General features: G+C 37.2%; 1 protein-coding gene across 6 annotated transcripts in view; it reads left to right on the top strand.

The window, feature by feature from the left end:
• Positions 1-25,857, top strand: part of GPD2 (glycerol-3-phosphate dehydrogenase 2) — a 192,085-nt gene that overhangs the window by 69,496 nt on the left and 96,732 nt on the right. For all 6 annotated transcript variants that reach the window (XM_021004864.2, XM_078147024.1, XM_021004862.2 and 3 more), the window contains one exon: positions 17,262-17,433. In XM_021004864.2, the coding sequence (XP_020860523.1) occupies positions 17,262-17,433 (172 nt within the window). The remainder of the gene's footprint in view (positions 1-17,261; positions 17,434-25,857) is intronic.

The raw sequence follows: 25,857 nt of genomic DNA, 5'->3' as shown, positions 1-25,857 counted from the left end.
TGGTATGTTTTCACTCTAAGATCATGTAAAGACAAGACAAGAAGGGGGAGAAAAAGCACCTTTATTTAGTCAGGTAACAATTCAGATGGGGAAAGTCATTATCTTTCCTAAAATTTTTCTGTAAAGAGAGGGTTGTTAATTTTTACTTGACTTTCAGGAATATACAAATGTGGTGAGTGCCTCCTTGGTTACAGTAAATAGAACATGAAGCAATTTTGCTTTAATCTGACTATTCCATTGACTGAATCACATAATACAAAAGAGAATAAAAGTGGTTACTGCTGTATAAAGTGATTTGCATGAAACCCTACACTACACTCCAATTAATAATGTACATGATTACAGGACAACCTGGTTGTTAATTGCCTGTGGTCTTTAAATATGCACTTCTTTCAGAAATAGACACTAATTATTAGATCTTGTTTTCGGTTTCACCCGAAGTTGCAAATTTCTAGATTTTTTTTTAAATTTGCAAGTCTAATGGAATACAAACATAAGAAAAACTGATTTTCTGAATGCCATTCATCGGAAAGGATTTCTGTCGAATAAGCCCTGGATGATAAGAACATTTAGTTTTTGCATATACTAAGGAGTTTGAGGGACTCTTGATCAGTGTTGTCTGACTAGCATTAGAGTGATAAGCATTGCTACAGTTTTATCTGCTCTAGAACTTTTCTTTTTAAATGTAATCTTATATTGAAATTTGACTGAGGCAAACAGGGTTAAGTGACTTGCCCAGGGTCACACAGCTAGTACGTGTCAAGTTTAGATTTGTACTCAGGTCTTCCTGACTCCAGGCCCAGCTATTTATCCACTGACCCACTTAGCTGCCTGGGAAAAGAACTTAGATTAGACTAACTACAAAAATTAACCTGTCTCCCCTACTAGAAAACAAACCAGATAACCAAACAAAAACTCATCTTAGTAGTTAGATATTACCTTTGCCATTTCCCCTTGGCTAGATTTCTATTTATGAATTTAGTTAGAGTTCCACAGATAAGTGGTTATTTAGTGGTTACTATTGCTTATTTTAGACAACTGAGCTAAACCCTAGTTTTTAGCCTAATTTCTTAGGCTCTTTCATAATTAAATTAATATCAGGAAGGGCAGTTGTTCAGTCTTTTCAGTCCCGACTTTTTGTGACCACTTTTGGGGTTTTCTTGGCAAAGCTACCAAAGGGGTTTGCCATTTTTCATTCTCCAGCTCATTTTACAGGTGAAGAAACAAGGCAAAAAGGGTTAGTGACTTGCCCAGCATCTCACAGCTAGTGTCTGAGGCCAGATTTGAACTTAGGAATAAGAATCTTCCTGACTCCAGACCTGGCACTCTGCACCACTTAGCTGCCCTTAGGAAGGGCAGAGGGCATAGTAAATTTTAGAGCAGAAGATTTTGCATTACTAAATTCCATTCCCTCTAACTGCCACTCTGTTTTATTTGTCCCTGCTCTTTTTTTCTTACTTGCTTCCAACCAGCCTTCATGTTCCAGGGAAGATAGTAAAGATATGTATTTGCATATTTACATATTCCTAAATATGAAGTCAAAGCAAGAAAGTCTTTCTCTCCAGATAATTACAAGTGGCGACCTGGGTGGTGTTTTTTGCTCCTAAAATACAATTGATGTTCGTGTTCAGAGCTGCAACACTTTTCAGCATTTATCCAAACAAGCAACCCTCAAATTATTTTAGTGAATAGTATCAGAAATAAAATACATTTCCACAAAGTGACATTCTCTTTTAATATTGGAGGGGCCTTCTGGCAACTGATTCCATTTCGAACCTTTTGTTAATAGCTGTTTGAACTGATTGTCCCTTTAAACACTTCTTTCTGAAACTATGAACATTAATTTTGCAGAAGGTAAGTGCTACAGAACTGTTTTGAAGGCTAGATAATACCCTGGGCACAGCCAATTTTGTTTAATTGCTAACTGAGTGTCTGTCAAGCCACGATTATTGAATGCATGCTGTACTGAGTGCCATGTGGGGATACTGAATAGAAGCATGGAAAGTCGGGTCAGTCATGACAATTTTATCCAGGAAGTGAGTTTTGAGTAGGGTTCCAAAGGAGATCGGTAACCTGACTTAGTGGAAACGCAAAATAAAAGCATTCTAGGTAGAAGAAATAGCAATGGACAAAGGCATGGCAATAATAATTACTAAGAAATATAAAACAGAATAACTGACTGAACCCTGTGGGAGTAGAATACTAAGATTTTGAAGCTAGTGAAATTAGGAGAGTTGGGGAATATGATGGCAACTAGTTGTGAGAGGAGGTATCCTCCAATGCTAGGGTGAGAGGTTTAGATTTGTCAAGATATGGGGAACTGTTGGAGGCTCTAGCATAGACTAGATGATTTAACTCTGAAAAAACTAATTGCCCTTGAAAATTGTATTCATGTAAAGACATCCTCTCTGTATATTTTGGAAAAGCATCCTACTAGCCCCCCAAATGTAGCAGGCCTAAAACTTACCTTATGTTCCTCCTGCCCCCAGATTGGTTCTGTTCTTCCAGCTTCTCTATTTGGTACCATAATTCTTTGGGTTTGTATCTCAGTTTAAAAATTCCATGATTTCTCCCTTGTCTTCCTTTCCAATATCTAGCCGTTCACTAGATCTTGTGAAATCAGCAAGCGCTTATTAAGAGCTTACTTTGTGTCAGGTACTTTGCTAAGTATTGGGGCTACAAAGAAATAGTATAAATATTTATTTATATTCTAATAGTGGAGACAATGTGTACATAACAGGTATACACAAAATACATACAGACTACAGAGGAAGCACGGGTAGCTAAGGGAATTTGGAAAAGCTTGTAACACATGATAGTACCTGAGCTGAGTCTTTAAGGACTTGGCCTCTAGGTGGGTATGATAGATAGAATACTGGGCCTAGAGTGAAGAAGATCTGAGTTCACATTCAGTCTTAGATACTTACTAGCTAGCTATGTGACCCTGGGCAAGTCACTTAACCTCTGTTTGCCTCAGTTTCCTCATCTGTACATGTCATGAGGATCAAATGAGATAAAATACTTAGCACAGGGTCTGGCACATAACCCTATGTAAATGTTTGTGGTGATGATGACGGTGTTCATGAAGATGATAGGGATGTTAAGAAGTATGCGTGAGGAGGGAGAGCATTCCAGAAAGGGGAGCAGTGAGTTCAAGGGCACAGAGATGGAGGTGAGGAACAGTAAGTAGGTCATCATGGCTCATGCAACATTTCTTAGACATCTCCCTTGCCTTTTTTTGGACCCTCATTCCATCATTTTTAGATTATTGCACCAGGCTCCTAACTCAGCATTTCCCAAACTGATATTCTGTCCATACTGTGTTAATAGTAAGTTAATGAGAAAACTTTGAATGTAGGAATAAAAGCAAAAAGCATTAAGCACTCATTATATACAGATAAAAATTTGGGCAACTAGGTGACACAGTGGATAGAGTGCCAGACATGGAGTTAGGAAGACTCATCTTCATAAGTTCAAATCTGACCTCAGATACTTAGTGTAAGCAACAAGAGTTCCAAGAAGCCATTGGTGAATCAGAAAAAACTTTTTATTAATGGCCTAGCCTTGTGTCCCATGTGTGGCCACACCTTACAGAAGGGAGAGCAAAGCATTTTATTCCTAGGCCTGAATCACAGTTCCCTCCCCTGTCTCTCCATTGGGTTGGTAATGCAGTGTTCATAGCCTATCCGGAGCACCTAATTTCCCCACATGAGTCTCTGCCCCTAATTACATCTCCCACTCCCCACATTTCCTTGTCAACAGCCTACAGCTGTCAGTACCCCAGCAGCTACTCATCAAGGGGTTTTGGGGACTTATCCACACTTGATGAGTGATATGTAGAAGTAACATTCCCAACTACATTTTCTACATCACTAGTTATGTGATCCTGGTAAAGTCACTTAATCCTGTTTACCTCCATTTTCTCATCTGTAAAATGAGCTGGAGAAGGAAATGCCAAACCTCTCCAGTATCATTGCCAAGAAAACCCCAACTGGGGTCATGAAGAGTTGCATATGACTGGAAAAATGACTGAACAACGTAACAAATAAGCAAAGACAGTTGCTGCCCTCAAGGAAATTATAATCTGAAGGGAGAAACTACACACATAGGGGAGTAGTGGCCAGCAAAGAGGACTTTGTTCTAGAAAGTTATTTGGATTCTGGGTGGGGCCAAAGGTTAATAGATTGATATATTTCCAATGGGACAGTGTCAAAAATAATTTTATCACAGTTCCAGAAACAGAGGTAGAGAGGAGGGGAGTAAGTGAGGGTTATAATCTTAGAGCTGGGTGGAAAAGACCTTTGAAGTCATCTAGTACAATGCTCTTATTTTACACATGAGGACACCGAGGCCCAGAGAAGTTGAGTGAGTTTCCTGAAGTCACACAGTGACAGAGGAAGTATTTGAATTCCAGGCCTTTGTCTCCAAGAATATGCAGATAGGTGCATTTATATACCAGCATGGTCCAGTGCTCTTTTTACTTGGTAAGCTGGTAGCTTGCCATCAATTTTGGCCTCCTTCTAGATGCACACTGACTCATTCTCAGATAGGAATTCCAGGGTAGTATTTCCCCATCTAGAGTATTATACTCAATTTTTTCTATTACTTTTTTTTTGGTTACGGGTATAGACTCATTTTCCTCTATTTTGCTCCAAATTTTCTTCATCATTCCTACATTCTGAGATTATTTTATAATCCTGAATTCCTCAGACAAGCATTTATTGTCAACATTTTGTGGAAAGTAATGTCTTAACTAGTTTTGTCCAATTTCTCTATCTTGAATCTGTCACAGTTGAGCTGAGTGTTCTAGGTATCAGTGTGTGTCCTAGATACCCTTGTGCAGAGCCCTTTAGTCTCCAGATAGACTAAGCTAAGAAGAGCTAAAAAAATTACTAATTTGCCTAAGTGTTATAAGAACAAAACTAAACAACAGCTAATCCTCGCATCATTACTCCCCATTACTGGTATTAATGTAATGTGGAGAAGGTACTAGGACTCAGACGACTGAGTCACTATTCAACACTAACCATTATTCATTCTCTGTCCCTCTCCCTTAGTTTCCTACCCTTTTTTCTCTCTACCCCTTTCTTTTATCCTCTTCTATCACTAAGGTTGTTCTTCCCTTCTCTATATCGTCACTTTGACGTCAAAGTCAGGACTAACCTTTCAACCATGTTCTTTTGCTTTACTATACCCTTGCAGGCTTTTTAAGTACCAATGCCAGCAGCAAGGCCACATCTATGAGCCTACAAAACCTGGAGCTTTATGCACTACAACTTTTGGCATGCAACTCTTCCCCACTGGACCATTTGACCCCATAACTGTCCTGATTTGTACCTATATCTATACCCTTTACATTCTGTCCCACTCACTGTTGCTACCGATTAATCTTCCATAAACCACAAATTTTGTCATATTCCTTTCCCTTGGTCCCACTAAATACTCATAGACAGCCATACTCCCTCTCTAAAGAGTTTATATTGTCTTAGAGGTGGTTCTATCTCTTAAATCTTGTATTTGAAGCTTTCCATAGTTTCATCCCACCCTGCCTTTCTAATCTAATTGGAATAAATGAATAGGCTTTCAAGGTGACTTATTTGAAAAGGTATGGGTATAAGTTTGGGCACTTCCTATTTAAGATTAAAAAAATTCTTCTGAAACACTTAGAGAAAAAAATATGAATTTTGTAGTATTAAGAGATCTAGCATTTCTAGGTCAAATTCCTTTGATGATGATAGAATATGCTTTATCATTTATTTTTAAAACATGCCACAATACATATTACTATATAATGAATGACAGTTATAAGGCAGGATGACATAGTGGAAACAACACTGAATTTCAAGTCAAAAGCTTGAATTCAAGTCCTGATTCTTTTAGCTTGTGTGATGTTGGGCAAGCCTTTTTGTATTTCAGTTTATCTTTAAAATGAAGATAATAATACTCTAATTAATCAGCAAGCATTAATTAAGCACCTGCTGTGTCCCAGGCTCTGTGATAGACAGTAGGGATAAAAAGACAAAAAAAAATACAGCAATTCCTCTCTACAAGGAGCTTATATTCTATTAGCAGAGACAACACACATATATGTAAATATATACGAATGCTTCTAATTCTTTCCATCCTTAAAAAAAAACTTACTAGATCTTACCATCCCCTTAAGCTATTTTCTTATATCTCTTCTCCTTTATCAACTAAACTTTTAGAATAACTTGTCTACACTCACTATCTCTCCTCCTCTTGTCACTCCTCAATACATTACATCTTGGTTTCCTACCTTGTCACTTAACTTACACTATTCTTACCAAAGATACCAGTGATCTTGTCAAATATGATGGCATTTTCTCAGCCTTTTAACATTTGTGACAATATTGACCACTCTAGTTGGCTTCCCTTTTTGGTTTTTATGATACTGCTCTCTCTTGGCTATTTTCCCAACTATGTTAATCCTCTTTAGAATTCGGTTTCCTTCGAACCTTAGCTCAATGCCACCTTTTACATGAAGCTTTTCCTGATTCCTCCTTAGTGGCTAGTGGCCTTCCTCTCCCTTTCCCTCATCACCTTATGTTTATTTTGCATAAACACATACACACACATTGTCTACTCTCCTGGAATGTAGATCCCTTGAGGACAGGGACTGTTTCAACTTTGTCCTTTTATTCCCACAGACTAGCACAGTACCTGTCACAGAGTGGTTGCCTAATAAATGCTTTTTATTTGATGTTGTAAAGTAGATTCTTGGGTCAGTATATGGTGGATTATAGAATCTTTAAGGTTCTTTCCAATTCTTAGATTTTGTGAAGTAGAATTTTAAGTATTAATATGTTTCATAGATTGTTGCTATGCAGGGGTAAGGTACCTCTGGTCTATCAAGGACCTGCAGGTGAAAGAAAAAACTTATGGTCATATATGTAAACAAATAAACCACACTTTTAAAAAAAACAAATGTTATTCCAAAAAATTTCTTGCATCCACATTAAAAATTAAGAATGAAACATATGAAGTCCTATATTAATGGCTTTTTGTGGCTTCGAGGTGATACTGGGTTCACAAAGTCTATTGCAATGCCCTGAAAACGTTGGCGGCTTCTACTGTGCTCCAGAGAGACCTGACTGCAGAGTCTGCTTTTCAAGGGCCAGCTCAGCTGTCTGCAGAGGCTCCCTACCAGTCTGCATGTCATTTGTTGATGAATTCTTAGGCCATGGCAACTCATGAAACAAAGAAAAATGTAAATTGCTCCTTGGTTTTTTGTGACCTCCTTTCTCATTTACAGTGTTAGTGGCAGAAAAGGAGGCAAAGTTCACTAAGACTCACAGAGTTTTTACACTGTTTATAATCTTGAATTTAGCAATTGGTACTCTAAATGTGACATGCTTGTCTAATGACTGAGTGAACTTCCTACTGGAGAAACTAAGTCATAACACTCTCAACATTCATACAAATGAAACAAGATTGAAGGAAATTGTAGTGGAATGAAAGGATGGTCTTCCCCAGAAAGGTTAGATAAAGGGCTTGTTGGAGTTTACTTACTATGTGCCCAAAGGCAACAAGATATTTGGGATCATGACATCCCAAATATCATGGGATATTTGGTAATCTTGTATTTCAGTGCTCATGATCAGTATATTGAAAAACACCACCATGAAAATAATTGTAGCTTATGAACCAACATCTCTTGCAGAAAAGGAAATGGTTAGGAAATTCTATAAAGGAATCATGAAGATCCTCCAAAGTAAATAAACATATACAATGATGCTTAGGGACTTTAAATGCAAAGGTTGGAATAGATGAGGACTGTGAAAAATATTAGAAACTATGGACCAATAATAAGGAATGAAACAGGTAAAAAATTAATAGGCTACACATAAGCTTTCTGCCTATGCATCCGAAATACTTTCTTTGAGAGAAGAATCCAAAGGCATTTAATAAGGAAAGCATCAAATAACATCACAAAAAAGCAATTGATTATGTTTTAATGGGTGAGAAATGAGTTGTTACTGACAGGGGGAGTCATTCTTGAAACAGCTGCCTGTGAATTGTCAGAAAACCATCGATTAGAACAAAGATTAAAGTGAGTACCAATGTAAAAGAAAAGATAATGAGAAAAAGCTAAAGCATCTAATTAAAACAACTCCTAATTCAACCCATTTAAACAAGTTCTTATGATTAGAAGTGGAATGTGGAAGGAAGAAAAAATAAATGCTTTGGTTTCAATACTTTCATAACTTCTTATGAACTTCTTCAATGTAAATCAATTGTTGCAATGAAGATAACAAAAAACCCCCCTGAAAACACCTTTATTTAGCAAACACTTGACTTACTTGATAAGTGGAGAGAAATAGCAGCCAAGGATAATACTGGTTTAGAATATAATTCATGTACAGAATTTTACTGAGAAACATGGTGGAAGATTATAAAAAGCATTGCCTCATAAAACAGAGAAGCACTGGAGAGTAAAGCCAGTTAAGGTTTTATGAGATACCCCACTCAGTATTTATTCTGTGGGTATTGAAAGATGAAGTTGGAAGGAACATGCCGTATAGACAAAAGAAGGAAATGATCTACAGACATTTTCTTCATAAACTCATTTCACTATCAAGGAAAATGGAGATATCACACTTGGAATCTAACATCACAGTTCTGGATGTATTTTTAAAGGAGGTAGAAATGTCACTGAAGGGAATAAAGATGGAAAAAGCAACTGGATTAGGACAAGTGTGCCTAGAAGAGATTCATGAGAGCATTCAAAAGAGGCAATATAATTGTGAGGGTATTGAGGAATCATAAGTTATCAGAGAAAAATATACCAAAGGCATAGACAAAACTCTTACTCTTAATCCTGAAAAAAAAAGATGAATGAGAGTATATCAAAAACTACCTATATGTTACTGTAGAAGCTGTATAAAATTTTATGAAAGTAATCTGTACGTAATCAAAGTTATCCATGATGAAGGCATTAGGAGGGAGTAATGATATTCCACAATAGATCATATCTTTCTCATCCACAGTTGAAAAATTCCTAGGCAGTTAGGTGGCAGAGTGATAATGTGTTGGGCCAGTAGTCAAGAAGACCTGCGTTCAAATCTGGTCTTAGACTCTTATTAGTTATTTGATTCTGGACAAACCACTTAACCTTTGTCTATTTAAATTTCCTTATCTATAAAATGGAAGTAACAATTACACCTACCTCCTAGGGTAATTGTAAGGATCAAAACGAGATAATATTTGTAAAGTGCTCTATCCATTGCACCACCTAGCTGCCCCCACAAAGGCCAATTCTAGAAGGATTCCCTATAGATGGTGAGGTCCTTCAGTTTGCTGATAGCATCATACTGGTTGCACCAGCTCTCAGAACATTTCAGAGCTTCTTGAATGAGATCCAAAATGACTTCAAATATTTTGGTCCAGTGATTCACCAGGAAAAATTAAGTGGATGAAAGATATGTGTTGTCTAGAGTATGATGTAAAATTAGGTGGAAAATTCATAGATCTTGCTTATCAATTAGGACAAACACTGCAAATGGATCTCCATGAAACAAACCTCATCTTTTTAATAATTTTACTCTTTTTTGACTATGAGTCATGGAATTTGGCAGAATTAAACCAAGTATCATTTAGAGGGCAGGAAGAGAAATATGTATTGGGTACGAGCAGGGTGCAACATGTAACAAATAAGTAATAATGATGAAGAATCAGAAACTAAGTATAGAATAGTATCTCACACCATATACCAAAATAAGCTTCAACAGGATACATGACTTAGACATAAAGGGTGATATCATAAATGAATTAGAGGAGCAGGGAAGAAATTACCAGTCAGATCTATGGATAGAGGAAGAGTTCATGACCAAAACAAGAGTCATAGAGAATCACAGAAAGTATAATGGATTAATTATAGTACATTTAAAAGGTTTTGCACAAACAAATGCAGCTAAAATTAGAAGAGAAGCATGTGAAGGGGGAAAAATCTTTGTAGTTGTTTCTCTGACATAGGGTTCACTTTAAAGATATATAGTGTAATGATTCACATTTATAAGAGAGATTTTCCAATTGATACATGGTCAAAGGATATAAATAAGCAGTTTTCAGACGATGAAGTATGGGCTGTTGAGTCATATAAAGTACTATAAATCAATAACAAAGAAATGCAAGTTAAAACAACTTTGAAGTTGTATGTCACACACATCAGTTTGGCAAAGTTGACAAAAAAAGAATGACAAATGCCTTAGGAGATATGATTGGGGTAGCCATGAACTTACTTGGTCATTTTGGAAAATGGTTTGGAACTATACCCCCAAAACTATTAAAATATGCATAACATTTGACCCAGAGATAACATTAGTAGGCCTATATCCCAGAGACATTGAAGAAAATGACATATATGTGTCTTCCCCTCAAAACTGTAGAAGCTCTTTTTTTTTTTTTCATGGCAACAAATTGGAAACTGAGGGGGTTGCCTGCTCATCAAGTGGGAAATAGCTGAAGAAGTTATGGTATGTGAACATAATGGAATACTATTTAGCTGGAAGAAATTATGAAGGGGATGTTTTCAGAAAAACCTGAGATGACTTTTATGAACTGATATCAACATCATGAAGGGAGCAAAACTAGGAGAACGATTTATACAATAACAACAATACTGTAAAGATAGTTAACTTTGAAAGACTTAGGAACTCCAATCAACACAGTGACCAACCGTGATTCTAGAGGACTCATCATGAAACAGGCTACCCACCTCCTGATAGAAAATTCATGGGCTAGAGTGCGGATTGAGACCTTTTTTGGGGGGCGGGGGACAGGGCAATATGGAAATTTGTTTTGTGTTTTGATTCTACATGTTTGTAATGTGAGTTTTGTTTTTCTTTCTGTCTCAATGGAGAGGGAGGAAGAAAAGGAGGGGAGACTTGGAGAGAGAGAGAGAGAGAGAGAGAGAGAGAGAGAGAGAGAGAGAGAGAGAGAGAAAGCAGATCTTTATTTGAAAAAGAAAAATTAAAAATAAAAAGAACCAGAGTAAAATATTTCATCGCACTTACTATGAATGGAAAAGGTAGGCTATTCATGTGGCAAGAGAAAGGAATAATAGTTGGATGCCCAATGTATTCCACTTGTATCTTTGTAATGTAAAGAAATAGTGAAGAAAGGCTGTAGTACATTGGGTGGATAGCTTGCTGCAAATTTATGGGAAGACACAGACAAGAATGGAACAGAATGGGCAGAGGTGAATGGGTCACAGTCAGCCTCACATCAGTGAGCTCACAGACATCTTTAAGTATTTGATTTAAAAATACAGAACATCCTGATTGTGTGACTTCTTAAGGATCCTGTCACTGGAGTTGACCATGTGGCAATTTTTCACAACTACAGACTTAAGTAAGGGATGTATCACTTCTTGACACTAAACTCATGTACTGGTTGCTATTATAGAGAAATACATCTAATTCATGAACTTGGAGTTCTCTAGTTTTAGCATACACACACACACACACACACACATATAGCTATAGATAGTCTTGGTCTAAATAGTGTTTGGCATACTGTTTTGTGTAAAATCAAGGTTATTTGGCTTTAAGTTACTAGGACACATTAGCATGTAAATCATTAAATCACAGGTGGGATAGCCTAGTTTTTAGAAAACTGCCATGTAGTTCTTGAGGCAAAGATCAGATATAAGACCCAAATCCAATCATGACCAGTAGAGCTATGACTAAGAAGAACAGAATTGGTAAAGTACCCAGACATCAACCAAAGAGTAATTTTATGCCCTGTGGGAATAAACTGGATAACATGGTAGGCTTTTCACCATTATTATATATCCATTAACAGGACAGCTAGGTAGCACAGTAGATAGAGCTCTGGCCTTGGAATCAGGAGTACCTGAGTTGAAATCTAGCCTCAGATACTTGGTGCTTACTAGCTGTGTGACCGTGGGCAAGTCACTTAACCCCGATTGCCTCACCAAAAAGCAAAACATATATGTGTGTGTGTGTGTGTGTGTGTGTGTGTGTGTGTGTGTGTGTATATATATATATGTGTATATATATATATATATATACACACACACATATAAATATATACATATATGCATACACACACACACGTATATATACTAGATGCTGGGATTCTAGCTGAAGTATTTCTGGTAATGGAATTTGACATCTTAGTGGACTTGGAAAATCAGGCTTGTGGTATACATGCATACTGGTCACCCAGATCTTGGTATAGTTCTTAGACACACAAAATTTGTTAGCAGCAAAGAAGGTAACAATTTTAAAACAATTGTATTTGAAAACAATAACCTGGAAAATTCATTACTGAGACAGTGACAGACAAGAATCTTTATCAAGGGAAAGGTATCAGGAGAGATTTAGGAATGAGGGTCTTTTTTATCTGACATCTCAAATAATTGACTGACTAATGACCATACTTTGCTACAACTTAAAGTGATTAATAAAAAGCACTTTGAAGTTAGATTTTTATGGGCAATTAGCAAATTTTGTTTTATCTCATGAATAAGTGTTCATATCAGAAATTACATTTAACTGATGTTGTTAAAACTTTCCTGAAAGAGCTTTAAAGAGTAATTAGGAAATTAAAATTTAATTTTAAAAAAGTCACCTCATCTTTGTTGATAAGCAGAGTGTGTTTTATTCCTTTCTCCATTGTTCTGAAGTGAGACCAAAGGCATCATCTGTCAGGTGTGGCTTACTGACCGATGGCTTCAGGATCTGTGTGGTTCTTCAGAATCTTGTGTTGTGCCCCTTAAAGCAATAATGAAGCTATAAAAGCCATTTACAAATTGTGCTTAGGGTAATTTTGAGGAACTAAAAGAAATTTTAAGTACGCTTAATAACTAGATACTTGCATTTAGCAGTTCTACTCAGCATAATATGAGCTAAGCATTGTGGGTTTTTTTTGGGGGGTGGGTGAGGAATAGAGTATATATCAATAGTGGTAAATTCTGGAACTGCCCATGGTCAGGATGATCATCTTTCTACAACAAAAAGTTGTGCTAAAGAAAACGATTCTTTTAGAAATGTACTCCTTTCGGGGCAGCTAGGTGGCGCAGTAGATAGAGCTTTGGCCTTGGAGTCAGGAGGATCTGAGTTCAAATACAGCCTCAGACACATGACACTTATTAGCTGTGTGACCCTGGGCAAGTCATTTAAGCCCAATTGCCTCACTAAAAAAAAAAAGAAAGAAAGAAATGTACTCCTTTCAGGAGAAAGGTGAGGGACCATGTGGAATATTGCCTAGGCTGTCTAGTGTAGTTGCTTTGGTCTTACTTAACCATTTTGCCTTTGTTACAAAGGAGTACTCCTTGAGTATGGTGGGGTGGAGCATATCTGGAAATGACTGTTATAAAAACAAAGGGCATCAATAAAATGTATTATTTTAAAAATAAAGAAGTAAAAAGAAAGTAGTTTTTTTTGTAGAAATTAGAGTGTGTTTATAATTTTACACTCAATTTTTCACCTTCCTGTAGAACAGCGAGCCTTAACCCTTTTTGTGACTACCTTTGGCAGTCTGATCAAGCTTGTGGACCCTCCTACTCAGAATGCCTTCAAATTCATAAGACAAAATACATAGTTTAATTTTAATATAATTGATTTTCTTTGTAATTTTGTCAAAATATTAAATGAATTCATGGGTCTCTAGGTTAAGAACCTTTGCTTTTAGTTTTAGAAGAAGACTCAGAATTAATCATATTGTTATACTAAATTTCTTTAATTCTATAAATTAAACGAAAGCTATAATTTCATGTATTTTGAATTTTTTAAAAAAAGTAATGGAGTTCAGTTTGTTACCATAAATAGTAACTTTGTAAAGCAAAGCTTCTTTCCATTAGTTATGTGAAACACATGTGTTTTGAGTACTTTCTAGTTAGAAATGAGTAAAGCTGGAGATATTAAAATATCTGGAGCATTTTCAGCTGTCCCCTCCTCCCAAATAAAAAAGAGGGAGAATACAAATAATGATTTTTAAGAAATTGTATAAAGCACACTAGTGTTTCTAACACTCTCCTTCCTTTTTTGGACACAACCTAATTGATATTCATCTGTTTGAATTGTGGCCATATAGCCAAAAATAATTTCACTAGGTTAGATTCATATTTTCCTTATTTTAGATTATTGACAAGAGAATCAATTGCTTGAGGTTCATTGGATCCACAGGGTCATAGATGTTGAGATGGAGGAGACCATAAGAGCTTTCTAGTTTAACTTTGTCATTTTATAGATGAGGAAACCAAATGATTGAAAGAAATTAAATGCTTTGCCCAAGGCCACAAAGGTAGTGACAGAGATTGGATTTGAACTTAGGTCCTCTGCCTTCAAATCCAGTGGTCTTTAATACTGTACCACCATTCTTTTCAAAGGTCCTAAGACAGTTACTTTGGAAGCAATGATATCAGAACAGCCGACTGATTAACTGAATACATTGATGAAACCAGTTATCTGCTATTACGTAGACAGAGTTTTAATTAGCACAGGACAAACAGGGCTTTATCCCAAACTGCCAACATGTAGAAGGTACTGATAGCACTTGTACTCTTTCTTTAGAAGAAACAAGCTTAGAACTTGGTTAACAGGGATAATCATTTAAAGCATGAAGGTACCAGATAGTATGCATCTCTATTCTTCTACCCCTACCCACCAACAGCCGAACCTCGATGGAGCTCTTTCCCAGCCCCATTTATGTTGCTTGTTATCTTGGTAGTGGTGTTCCCAGAAGTAACCTCATGATATCCCAGTGTCTTTCTCTTTTCTTCCCCTTGAGTCCTAATGTCCAAAGTATCTCCCTATGATTCTGCTCTGATGAATTAGATTCGTCTTAATAAGTTGATTTGAGGGTGTCTTCCCTGATATTTGCCCTGGCATGTTTTGTGGCATTTGCCTGAACCACAGGTTCTAGAATTACTTGTTATGGTCTGACAAATAGAGAAAACTCTTGGTTGGCATCTTCCTTTGAAGTTGGTGGTTTTGGCACTGTGTAAACATAGACTGAATATTTCGATTTTTAAAAATCATATTTTATTTCCTCCCTAAATTATATATAAAACCAATTTTTTTGCATTCATTTCTTTTTTTAAAGTTTTGAGTTCCAAATTCTTCCCTTTCTCCCTCCCTTCCCTCCTCTCTGAGATGGCAAGCAATCTGATATAGGTTATACATGTGCAGTCTCATAAAACATATTTCCATATCAATCATTTTGTGGAAGTAAACTTGAACAAAAGAAAGAAAGAGAATGCTTTGGTATTCTGTATTCAAACACCATCACTTCTTTTTCTGGAGGTGGATAGCATTTTTCATCATGAGTCCTTTGAATTATTGTCTTGAATTATTGTATTGATGAGAATGGCTCAACCATTCACAGTTGTTCATTGTGCGATATTGCTGTTACTGTTATAATGTTTTCTAGTTCTACTTACTTCACTCTGCATCAGTTCATGTAAGTCTTTCCAGATTTTTCTGAAATCATCCTTCTTGACATTTTTTATAGCACAATACTATTCCATTACAATAATATACCATAACTTGTTCAACCATTTCCCAATTGAAGGGTATTCCCTCAAATTCCAGTTCTTAGCCACAATAAAAAGAGCTGTATTCTATAAATATTTTAATGTAAATAGGTCCTTCCCCTCCCTCCTCCCCTCTTTTTTTTGGTGAGGCAGTTGGGGTTAGGTGACTTGCTCAAGGTCCCACAGCTGGTACGTGTCAAGTGTTTGGTCTGAGGTCACACTTGAACTCAGGTCCTCCTGACTTCAGGGCCAGTGCTTTATCCACTGCACCAACTAGCTGCCCCTCCCCTCCCCCCTTTTAAAAAAGTCTCTTCAGGAGTAGTGGTATTGCTGGGTCAAAGGGTATGCATACTTTTTATAGCACTTTGGGCGTAATTCCAAATTATTCTCCAGAGTGGTTGGATCAGTTCACAACTTCACCAGTTCACTACAGTATATTAGTGTCCCAGTTTTCCCACATCCCCTCCAACATTTATCATTTTCCTTTTCTGTCATATTAGCCAATCTGATAGGTGTGTGGTGGTACCTCAGTTATTTTAATTTGCATTTTTCTAATCAGTAGTAATTTAGAGGCATTTTTTCATATGAGTCTAGATAACTGTGATTTCTTTGTCTGGAAACTACCTCTTAATATCTTTTGACCATTTATCAATTGAAGAATGATGTGTATTCTTATAAATTTGACTTAGTTCTCTATATATTTGAGAAATGAGGCCTTTATCAGAGATACTGGCTGTAAAATTTTCCCTCTAGTTTTCTGCTTTCCTTCTAATTTTAGTTGCATTGATTTTGTTTGTGCAAAACCTTTTAAATTTAATATAATCAAAATTATCCATTTTACATTTTGTAATACTCTCTATATCTTGTTTGCTCTTGAATTCTTTCCATATCCATAAATCTGACAGATAAACTAATTCATGCTCCCCTAATATTTAGAATTTTTGAAAACTTCCTTTAAAATAAGGATATGTGTGTGCTTTAATATAAACAGGGACCAATTAATATAACTTAATATTAATCATATCTCCCATTAAAGTAGTGCTTTATGGTTGAAACACATTTTCCACTTCACAGTCCTGTGAAATACATAATGTAAGTATTATCACCCCCATTTTATAGATAAGAAAACTGAGACTCATAAAGATAAAACTTGCTTGTCATCATGTAACTAGTTAGGTGAGCATAATTAGTAAGTATCAGAGGCAGGAAAATTGAGTCTTGTAAAGACAAAACTACTAGCTTTTCATGTAACTAGAAGGGTAGCATAATTAGTAATTGTCAGAGTTAGTATTTATTAAGTGCTTACTGTGTGTCAGGTACATTACTAAGTGCTGAGGGTACAAATACAAGCAAACAAAACAGTCTCTGTCCTTATGGAGTTTCCATTCTGATGGGGTAGGGGAGACAACACGTATAGGTGTACTGGAAAGGGAGAGGGTGGCGGATTATAGTACTGGGGCATGGTTCGGAGTTGGTGGCCAGGGAGAGGTGTTGAGGTCTGGTTCCAGGCCAGATAAGGCAATAGGTTTCTGGTGGGGTAGAGACGGTCGGAGAGTTTGGGTCACATTAAGGAGACAGTGGGAAGTGGCCATATGGAGTCCACGTGCTCTCCTCCTATACCAAGCTGGACTCTGGTAGCATTTATCTGTATTTTGTATGTGTCCTTCTGGGTGTTTTATTAACACATTACATAAAATGATGTTCCATGTATCCGAATGAGAATGGTCTGTTTCTGTTTCAGCTCCAGTTAGCTTCTGTTGAAGCCGCGGATTGGTTTTTGGAGCCTCAACTTAGGGAACTTCCTTCAAGAGAAGCTCAGCTTACAAGTCTCCAGAGTACTACTGAGTTTGATATTCTTGTTATAGGCGGGGGAGCAACAGGAGCTGGCTGTGCATTAGATGCTGTTACTAGAGGTAAGGCCTAACATAGGTGGGGATAAACTAAGTATCTATTTGGTTTCTTCACAAACCATAATTTGCATATGTTAAAAGTACTTATGGTGCTGTAAAATCATGGCTCAGACATTTAATGACTGTGTGGCCCTGAGCAAGTCACTTAACACTGTTTGCCTCAGTTTCCTCATCTGTAAAATGAGCTGGAGAAGAAAACCCCTAAAGGGGTCACAGGGAGTTGGGCACAATTGAAAATGACTAAAGAACAAAAGGACATTTTGGATAGACATTGAATGGTGAGTGAGCTGGGATTACTATCATTTAGAATAATAATAGTATTGATAATACCTAATATTTATATAGTGGTTACTATGTGCCAGGCACTGTGCTAAGCACTTTACAATTATTATCTCATTTAATCTTCACAGCAACCATGGGGGAAGGGTTGGGAGTGAGGGAGAGAATGTAGATATGATTATCCCCATTTTACATATATGAGGAAACTGAGGCAAACAGATGAAGTCAATTGCCTAGGGTCACACAGTAATTTAAGTGTCTTGGGCCACATTTGAACTCAAGTCTTCCTGACTCCAGGTCCAATGCTCTATACACTACACCACTTAGTCATTCCTAGAAGAATAGAATAGACCGCATTTCAGGAACAATTTGTTTTCTCTAAATAGTTTGTCTTAGGGACACTATATGGCTGTGAATTATTGAACATCACAATCTCAGAAGAACCAAAATTGTAAGTAACTCACAAGATGATAGAAAGACATGTGGTGGGCACTAAAAGGCTGCAGCATATACCAATGATGAGTAGTGTATCAGAAATGGTAGGAAAGACATTAGTGACAATTAAGGCCAAAAAAAGTATGTGCTACCCATTTAGTAAGAATAAATGATGACATGTAGTTACAGTTTCTAGTATACTGAATAGATTCTCTGTGGAGTACTTGTGGAAAGATCTGGTAATGAACTACCATAATGAGACAGCTTGGAGAAGTTGTATTCTGTATTGTGGAAGGGGTACCTATCCTGAGGAGGATTACCCACACTGATGAGGTCAAAGATTCATCTGAGTTGTTACTACTGATCATAGTGAAGAGTGCTAATGTGAGAGGTAGCTGGAATCAAGCCTGTCTTATTTATCGGGTAAAGAGAGATCTTTTAACAAAGTTGAAAAGCAATAGATATCTCAAGTTCCTTGTCCTTTTAGGGAGACAGTGCGTAGGATGTTGTCTTCATATTTGGGTTTAGCACCCCCCCCCATTTATTTAATTGTGTCAGATCTTGGCAAGCCTCAATTTTTTTTCATCTATAGTATAGGGATAAAAAGGAAGATCTGGGTTCAAGTATTGACTCGGATACAGACTGTATCAGTCAATAAACATTAAACACCTACTATGTGCCAGGCACTGTGCTAAGTGCTGGGGAGACGGAGAAAGGCAAAAGGCAGTCCCTGCCTTCAAGGAACTCGAAATCTAATGGGGAGAGACAACATGCAAAAAACTGTGTACAAACAAACTATATGGAGGATACACTGACTTCTTTTCCATTTTGTTAGACCTTCATATACATATAGGTATAAGGAACATCTTGGATGGAATACATAGGAAATAATCAACAAAGGGAAGATACTAGAATTGAGAGAGATTACAAAAGCCTTCCTTCACTATGGATGTGGACTGATTGCTTAACCTTAAATCAAAGAGAAGATTCCAATTCAATGTGCATTGATAGAGGAAATTCTTTATGTTAATGAAAGCACAGATCTGGTTCCACTTCCCTCTAACTACTTCTCCTTCCTCCCAGCCAATGATAATAATAATAATAAAGATATTAACTTACACTATTATCTCACAGGTGATTGTGAGGAAAACACTTTTTAACTGTAAGAGATCTTATAAATGTGAGCTTGTGACTCCATAAGGGTGCTTTTTTTTTTAAACTTATTTGGGTCATGATCCCACAGTAACTGAATAAGCAATTTTTGAGTTACTGTGACTTCAAAGTTTGTCACCCTGTGGCCAACTTTGTACTAACTCTTTCTGAACTGTCCTAGGCTAGTCCTTAGATGAGAGGGATGTGCAGTCCATCCCCAAACTGTTAGAGAAAGCTGTTAAGCTTGATGGGATCTGATAGAGCCTTTGTTCCAATCACTACCATTCTTCAGTCACTCAGGCTTGTAACCTTGATGTTATTCTTGACTCCTTACTTTGTCATAGCTGCACATATCCAATCTCTTGTCAAACCTTGTTTTTTTTTTTAAATCTTCATATATGTGGCTTTCCTTCCACTTCTTCAGCTGCTGCCCTGATGGAGGCCTTTATTACCTCACACCTTGTGGTTGGTCTCCTTTCCTTAGATTTGTTGTCACTCTAACCCATCTTCTTCTCAGCCTGCCAAAATGATTTTTCTGAAGTGCCGGCCTGACTGTCATCTTTCTGTTCAAGAAACTCAAATGGATCCCTCTTACCTCTGGGATCAAATATAAAAAGCTCTTTTCAGCATTTAAATTCCTTCACAACCTGGCCCCTTCTTCCCTTTCCAGTGTTCTTACACTTGATTCTCCTTAGCATTCTCTATAGTCCAGTAATACTGATTCACTTGATGCTCCTTGTATCCGGCACCTCATCTCCTGCCTTTGTGCCTTCTCATTGGCTGTCCCCAGTGCAGACAATTGTGCAGATAGGTGGGGCAGTGGATGGAGTAACAGGCCTGGAGTCAAGGAGGACTCATTTTCCTGAGTTCCAATCTGGGTTCTCACACTTACACACTTAATCCTGTTTGCCTCAATTTCCTCATTTGTAAAATGAGCTGGAGAAGGAGATGCCAAACCACTCTGGTATCTTTGCCAAGAAAACTCCAAATGGGGTCACAAAGAATCAGACATGACTGAAATGACTGAACAATAACAACAATGTATGGAATACTCTCCTTCCTCTCCCCTACCTCCGGCTCTTAGCACAATCCCTGGCACATTGTGCTTTCGGTTTGTTTGTTTTGTTTTTGTTTTTTGGTTGGGCAATGGAGATTAAGTGACTTACCCAGGGTCATACAGCTAGTAACTGTTATGTGTCTGAGGCCGGATTTGAACTCAGGTCCTCCTGAATCCAGAGCTGGTACTTTATCCACTGCGCCACCTAGCTGCCCCACGTTGTGCTTTTTGACTTGATTGCCTATCTATCCTCAAGTCTTAACTCAAATACTATCTTCTGCAAAAGGCCTTTCTGCCTCCCTCCTACCCCTTCTCCCACCTCACACACTTTCCCTCTGAGATTACTTTCCATTAGCACTGTACGTAACTTTTATGTACATGGTGATTTGACTGTTGTCTCCCCCATTAGAATGTGGAGACTTTTGGAGGACAAGTACCATATGTTTATCTTTCTTTATGTCCCTAAGCCTTAACATAGTGCCTGTAACATAGCACTTAATGGATGCTTGTAGACTGACTTAATGTTGAATATCCTAGAATTTACCTCTGTACCATTAAGAAGTATCAGAGTAGGATTTTGTGGAAGGTAAACCATTCCTTGGTTACTCTGTAGTTCTTCTCTGTTATATCCTTTTTCATCCTTTAGTATCACAAGATCTGTGATTTCATTAGTGTAGATGCACTGTTCCCTGATATGTAAATTGTACCCCTTCTACGCTTTCTATGAATTGCTGGAATACTGAAGAATTTCAGTCTATACCTACCCCAACCCCTAGTACTCCCCAACACACCTGGTTACTAAACTTCTGGTGATGACTCTCTCCAAACTTAACCGGCTTGTGTGTCTTGGGGTGACAACCCCACAGTCAGTGGAGTTGTTGAGAAGCTTTTCCAGCTTAGTAGTACCTACCGAATTTTTACTCTACTGATAGAGCCTTCAGGAAAGCAAGGTCATAGCCATACCATATTGAGATACTAAAGTAGGATTTTGTTAGAGTCAGACATCATAGCATAATACTTTTTGAGTTTTAAAGCTCCCCAAAGTTGTCTAATTTAAGCTCTGCATTTTACATTTGAGAAAACTGAGACTTGCCTAGGCTAAGTGATTTGTGCAAGGTCACAAAGTTAATTTGAGTGAAAAGAACCTTGGGTGAATGACTTCAGCTTTATTTACTTCCTTGTTTGTAGAATGCAACTGATTAGTCAGAAAGACCAATCATGAGAAGCAAAGCTGTTAACATTATGCAGTCCTTAGAACATAAATCAAGTCCCTTAAATCCGAAACTTGATTCTTCATGTGATAATTTACTGAACTTGTATAATAATTTATTAAATTAATAAATTAAAATTTATTAAGTTATTAAACATAATTTGTTAAGCCACTGTGTGCTCCACTGGAATCTGTTCATTGGGAAGAAGACATAACTAGATGGCGCAGTGGATGGAGTACTGGGCATGAAGTCAGGAAGGTTGAAGTTCAAATCCGGACTCTGATACTGTGTGACTCCTGGGAATGTAACTTAACCTCTGCCTACCTCAGTTTTCTTATCTGTAAAAGGGGGGTAATAGTAGCATTAATCTCCCAGAGTTGAAATAATATTTTTAAAATACTTCACAAGCTATAAAATGCTATATAAATAAATATGAGGATGGCCCCTAGCATGTTGAGTCAACTTTCTATGGTGAATTTTTGGTAGGATGTAAATGAGAGTCATAAAGGATAGGTAAGGAAATAAGGATGGGTTTTGATTCACAGTGGAGTAAATGCTGACATGGAATATAACACTCATATTGATGAGCCATTGGAGTAATTTGTTAAATAAATGTTACAACAAACCCTAAAACCTGTGCAGAACTGTTTTTGAAGGAGTGAATAAATTATAGAGATCTCTCTTAAGTTATTTTTAATGAACATAATGTTGGGAGACTTGAGGGATTTTTGTTCAGAGTTACCTTGAAAGTATTATCACTCTATATGCTGCATTGGTCATGTGGTGAATAATTCTGTGTGTGGATTTTAAAAGTTGTGCTTGTAATTAGTAATTTCTAAGGAAAAGGATATGCATTTTAATAGCTTAAGGCACATTGGTTATGGTTTTAGAAAACCCACCAGATTAGCTAAGTTATATTTGCATATTGGTTTTTATGGTTTATTTAAAGTAGTTGGTAAACCCATTTAGCTCTACAAGTATAGTTTTCATGCTTGTTTCCATAATATTGGTAGGTAGGCCTCCAGGGGAAAGTAGAATTTGTAATTAAAATGTACAAAGAATTGCTGAAGGTAATCTATATTTATCCTTTTACTGCATTTTCTGATCACATCAGTAACGTTCTGAAGTGTGAAATAATCATAGGCATTTGGTTAATGACTTGTTCATTGTTGCTGTTCATTCATGGAATTTACTCTTTTATTATGTTTGATGCTTCACTTAACAACAAATTTTGCTTTCTCTGTCTTTGATATGTTTTCACCAAATTATTCCTGATTGTATCCATTAATCTTTAGTCACATTTGACAAAAATAAATTACTGTGATCTTTTAAAGTTACCAATAATAATTAGATTTTTCAGGACATCAAATTTGTGGAGGGCCAGTAGACATTAAAGCTCTTGTATAACATGGGTGCACAAGCTCTTTGATCAGTGTGATTTTGGGGGACCCAGAAAAGGCATGGTGAAGGAAAAGCTACATATTCTTAATATCTGAACACGGGTTGTTTTACCAACGAATTAGGTTTCTTCCTAGCAGCAGTCAGATTGCATTTGCTTCTTAGGGGATATTGTTTTACAACAATGACTCCTGGTCTTCCCTCTCTTCTCCACCCCTCGTTTCTACCTATCCCTGTACTATACCATTACTTATGGTAAAAAGAGCAGGGTTGTTGTGTCAGAAAGAAGATGCTACCTGACTCTCTGGATTTTTCATTGAACAACAAGCTTACTATGTGTCAACTCAAATTGTACTGAGAGAAGCACGAATAAATAACTACTCCTACATCTCTACTCTGTACTCATCAGACTTTACATGAAGTATTGTGTTCAGCTGTGGACACCACGTTTTAGAAATGGTATTAAAAACCTGAGCTGCCTCGAGAGAAGAAGAATCAGCATGTTAAGGCCTTGAATTCATGCTGTATGAGGATCATTTGAAGAAATGGAGAATGTTTAGCTTGATGAAGAGAATATAGTAAAGGGATATGATAGTTTCCTTCTAAATATTTGAAAGGTTGTCATGTGTGGGGCAGCTAGATGGCACAGTGGATAGAGCATCGGCCCTGGATTCAGGAGGACCTGAGTTCAAATGCGGCCTCAGACACATAACACATACTAGCTGTGTGACCCTGGGCAAGTCACTTAACTCCACTGCCTAGCCAAAAGAAAAAAAAAAGAAAGGTTGTCATGTGGAAGAGGAACTAGGTTTGTTCTGCTTGGCCTAAGTGATCCCAGCTTCCTTTTCCTCATAGTCTTGACTAGATTTGGAATCAAAAGCTCCGTGTTTGAATCCTGGCTCTAACCCTAGCCATATGATTCCAGGCAAGTCATTAAACCACTTTGAGTGTCAGGTTTTTTAATGTGGAAAATGGGAATCTGATATTTATATAATCACTTTGTGATGGCAGAGTAATATAAAAGTGCTTGATAAGCCTTAATGAACAATACAGATGTGAATTGTCTCAATTCAACTGAAATTTATTGCACACAGAGCAGTGTGTACAGTATTGTGGTAGGTGTAGGAGATGTAGAGATAAAAACGGAACAGTCCCTGGCTTCAAGAAGCTGAAATTTTATAGAAAAGGCACAATACACATACTTATTGTCACAAGTCTTTTCTCTCCTTCTATCTTCTGGACTCCAGTTCTTCAGGGCCGTCTCTAGACCTTCTATTTACATCTGTTAAGGATCAGTGACTAGAAAGCCTCTTTTTGGCAAGCATCTTTAAACTTTAATCCATAGACAACACACATATCTAAGGATAGTGTACAAAGGCCAGCCAGAATACCCTAAGCTAATATTAAATTCAATCTTTTGACTGTCTCGTCTACTGCTGATTTGAAGTCTTGAGTTTTAGACATCTATCTTATTTAGGGTTAGAAATTCCATGAAACTCCTTTTTAATACTTTACAAGAACACTGCAGCTCTAAAAGCCATTTTGGGGGCTACACCAAAAAGCAATACCAGGAGGAACTATGTGGAATTCGAGGATACAAAGTCTTATTTTTCTTCCAGGAGCCTCTATGATAGCCATACAAATGAAATTTAACAAGAACCAAAACTAAATGAAGAAAGTAAGGTCATTATCGTAACCTTCTTGCCTCACATTCCTGCCTGTATTATGTATGTCTACCAGCAGCAAAACCCTAAATATTGTTTCTGTTTTTTGGTAAGCACAAAACAACCTTGTTTCTCTGTATAGATAAGTTAATGCAAACTAATTTGATGAAGGAGAGTATAGTTAATAAAAAGTGGAAATATTTGGATATGCGTTTTGCAGGAGATGGCATCTCAGTTGAGTATGGAAGATTGACTAAAGCTTCTAAGAGGTTAAAAGTGAGGGGCATAAAGTCTGCATGTGGCATATGCATGGGACAGCCCTTGCAAAGGAATGGATACAGGAGATGAGTGTTGTGTTGGGGGACCAGCTGGTAGGCCAGTTTGACTGAAATGTAGAATCCATGAGTGAAAAACTTTTCTAACATTCTTCCTTCAGCCATTTCCCCAAACCAAAACTATGGTCTGGTGCAGGTTGTTATATTATTTTAAAGGCTAGATGCAAGTGCCATGAGTCATTTGGGAGTGGGAAGTCAAAATCTCTGAAGGAAATGATTTTAATTTCCCAGTAAATCAAAGGTAAGCACAAATGAAAGTTCAGTTTAAATCAAATTATGTAGAGTACTCTGAAGTAGAGTACTTCGGCTATGATTAGACCAGTGTCAAGAGATGATGGTAGAAAGGGCAGAGGGGCTGTTTCAACAGGAGTCAGGTCATACAACTCTTAACTGGTCTGAATGATGAACAGAAGAGTGCTTGGAATATCCTTTTTACATATTACTTTATTTTTAAAAAATCATCTGTATAGTGTTGATAGGAAATCTTGAACAAGGTGATAGAACAATTTTTAGAACTCTCCAAAAAAATTATTTGGAGACAAAGTAGTAATATAGCAACTTGCAGTTTGGAATAGGGAGAGATGAAGTTTTTTCATACCTTGTTGGATTAAGATTAAAAAAAGCCAAAACCCCAATGGGAAAGAGTTGCAGGAATCCCATTCCCACATTCAACAGGCTCAGGTAGCTCTTATCAGCAAAAGTATGGGCAAACTGAAACACTCATTTGTGAAACCCACATCTTGGTAAGGATCTCTGTGTGGGGCTATTCTAGCATTTCTAATTAACTAATTAAAATTTATAATGCATTGTGCTTACAAATTATGACCCCAATTACATTGCATATTTACCAGACATTTCATATAAGGAGTCATCTTTGTTTGGATTGTTGATTCTGT

The sequence above is a fragment of the Phascolarctos cinereus genome, unplaced genomic scaffold (genome assembly GCF_003287225.1).
Source record: "Phascolarctos cinereus isolate Bilbo 61053 unplaced genomic scaffold, phaCin_HiC Scaffold_726;HRSCAF=1367, whole genome shotgun sequence".
NCBI lineage: Eukaryota > Metazoa > Chordata > Mammalia > Diprotodontia > Phascolarctidae > Phascolarctos > Phascolarctos cinereus.
Note: the sequence above shows the minus strand (reverse complement) of the source record. Positions and strands in the feature narration are given on the sequence as shown.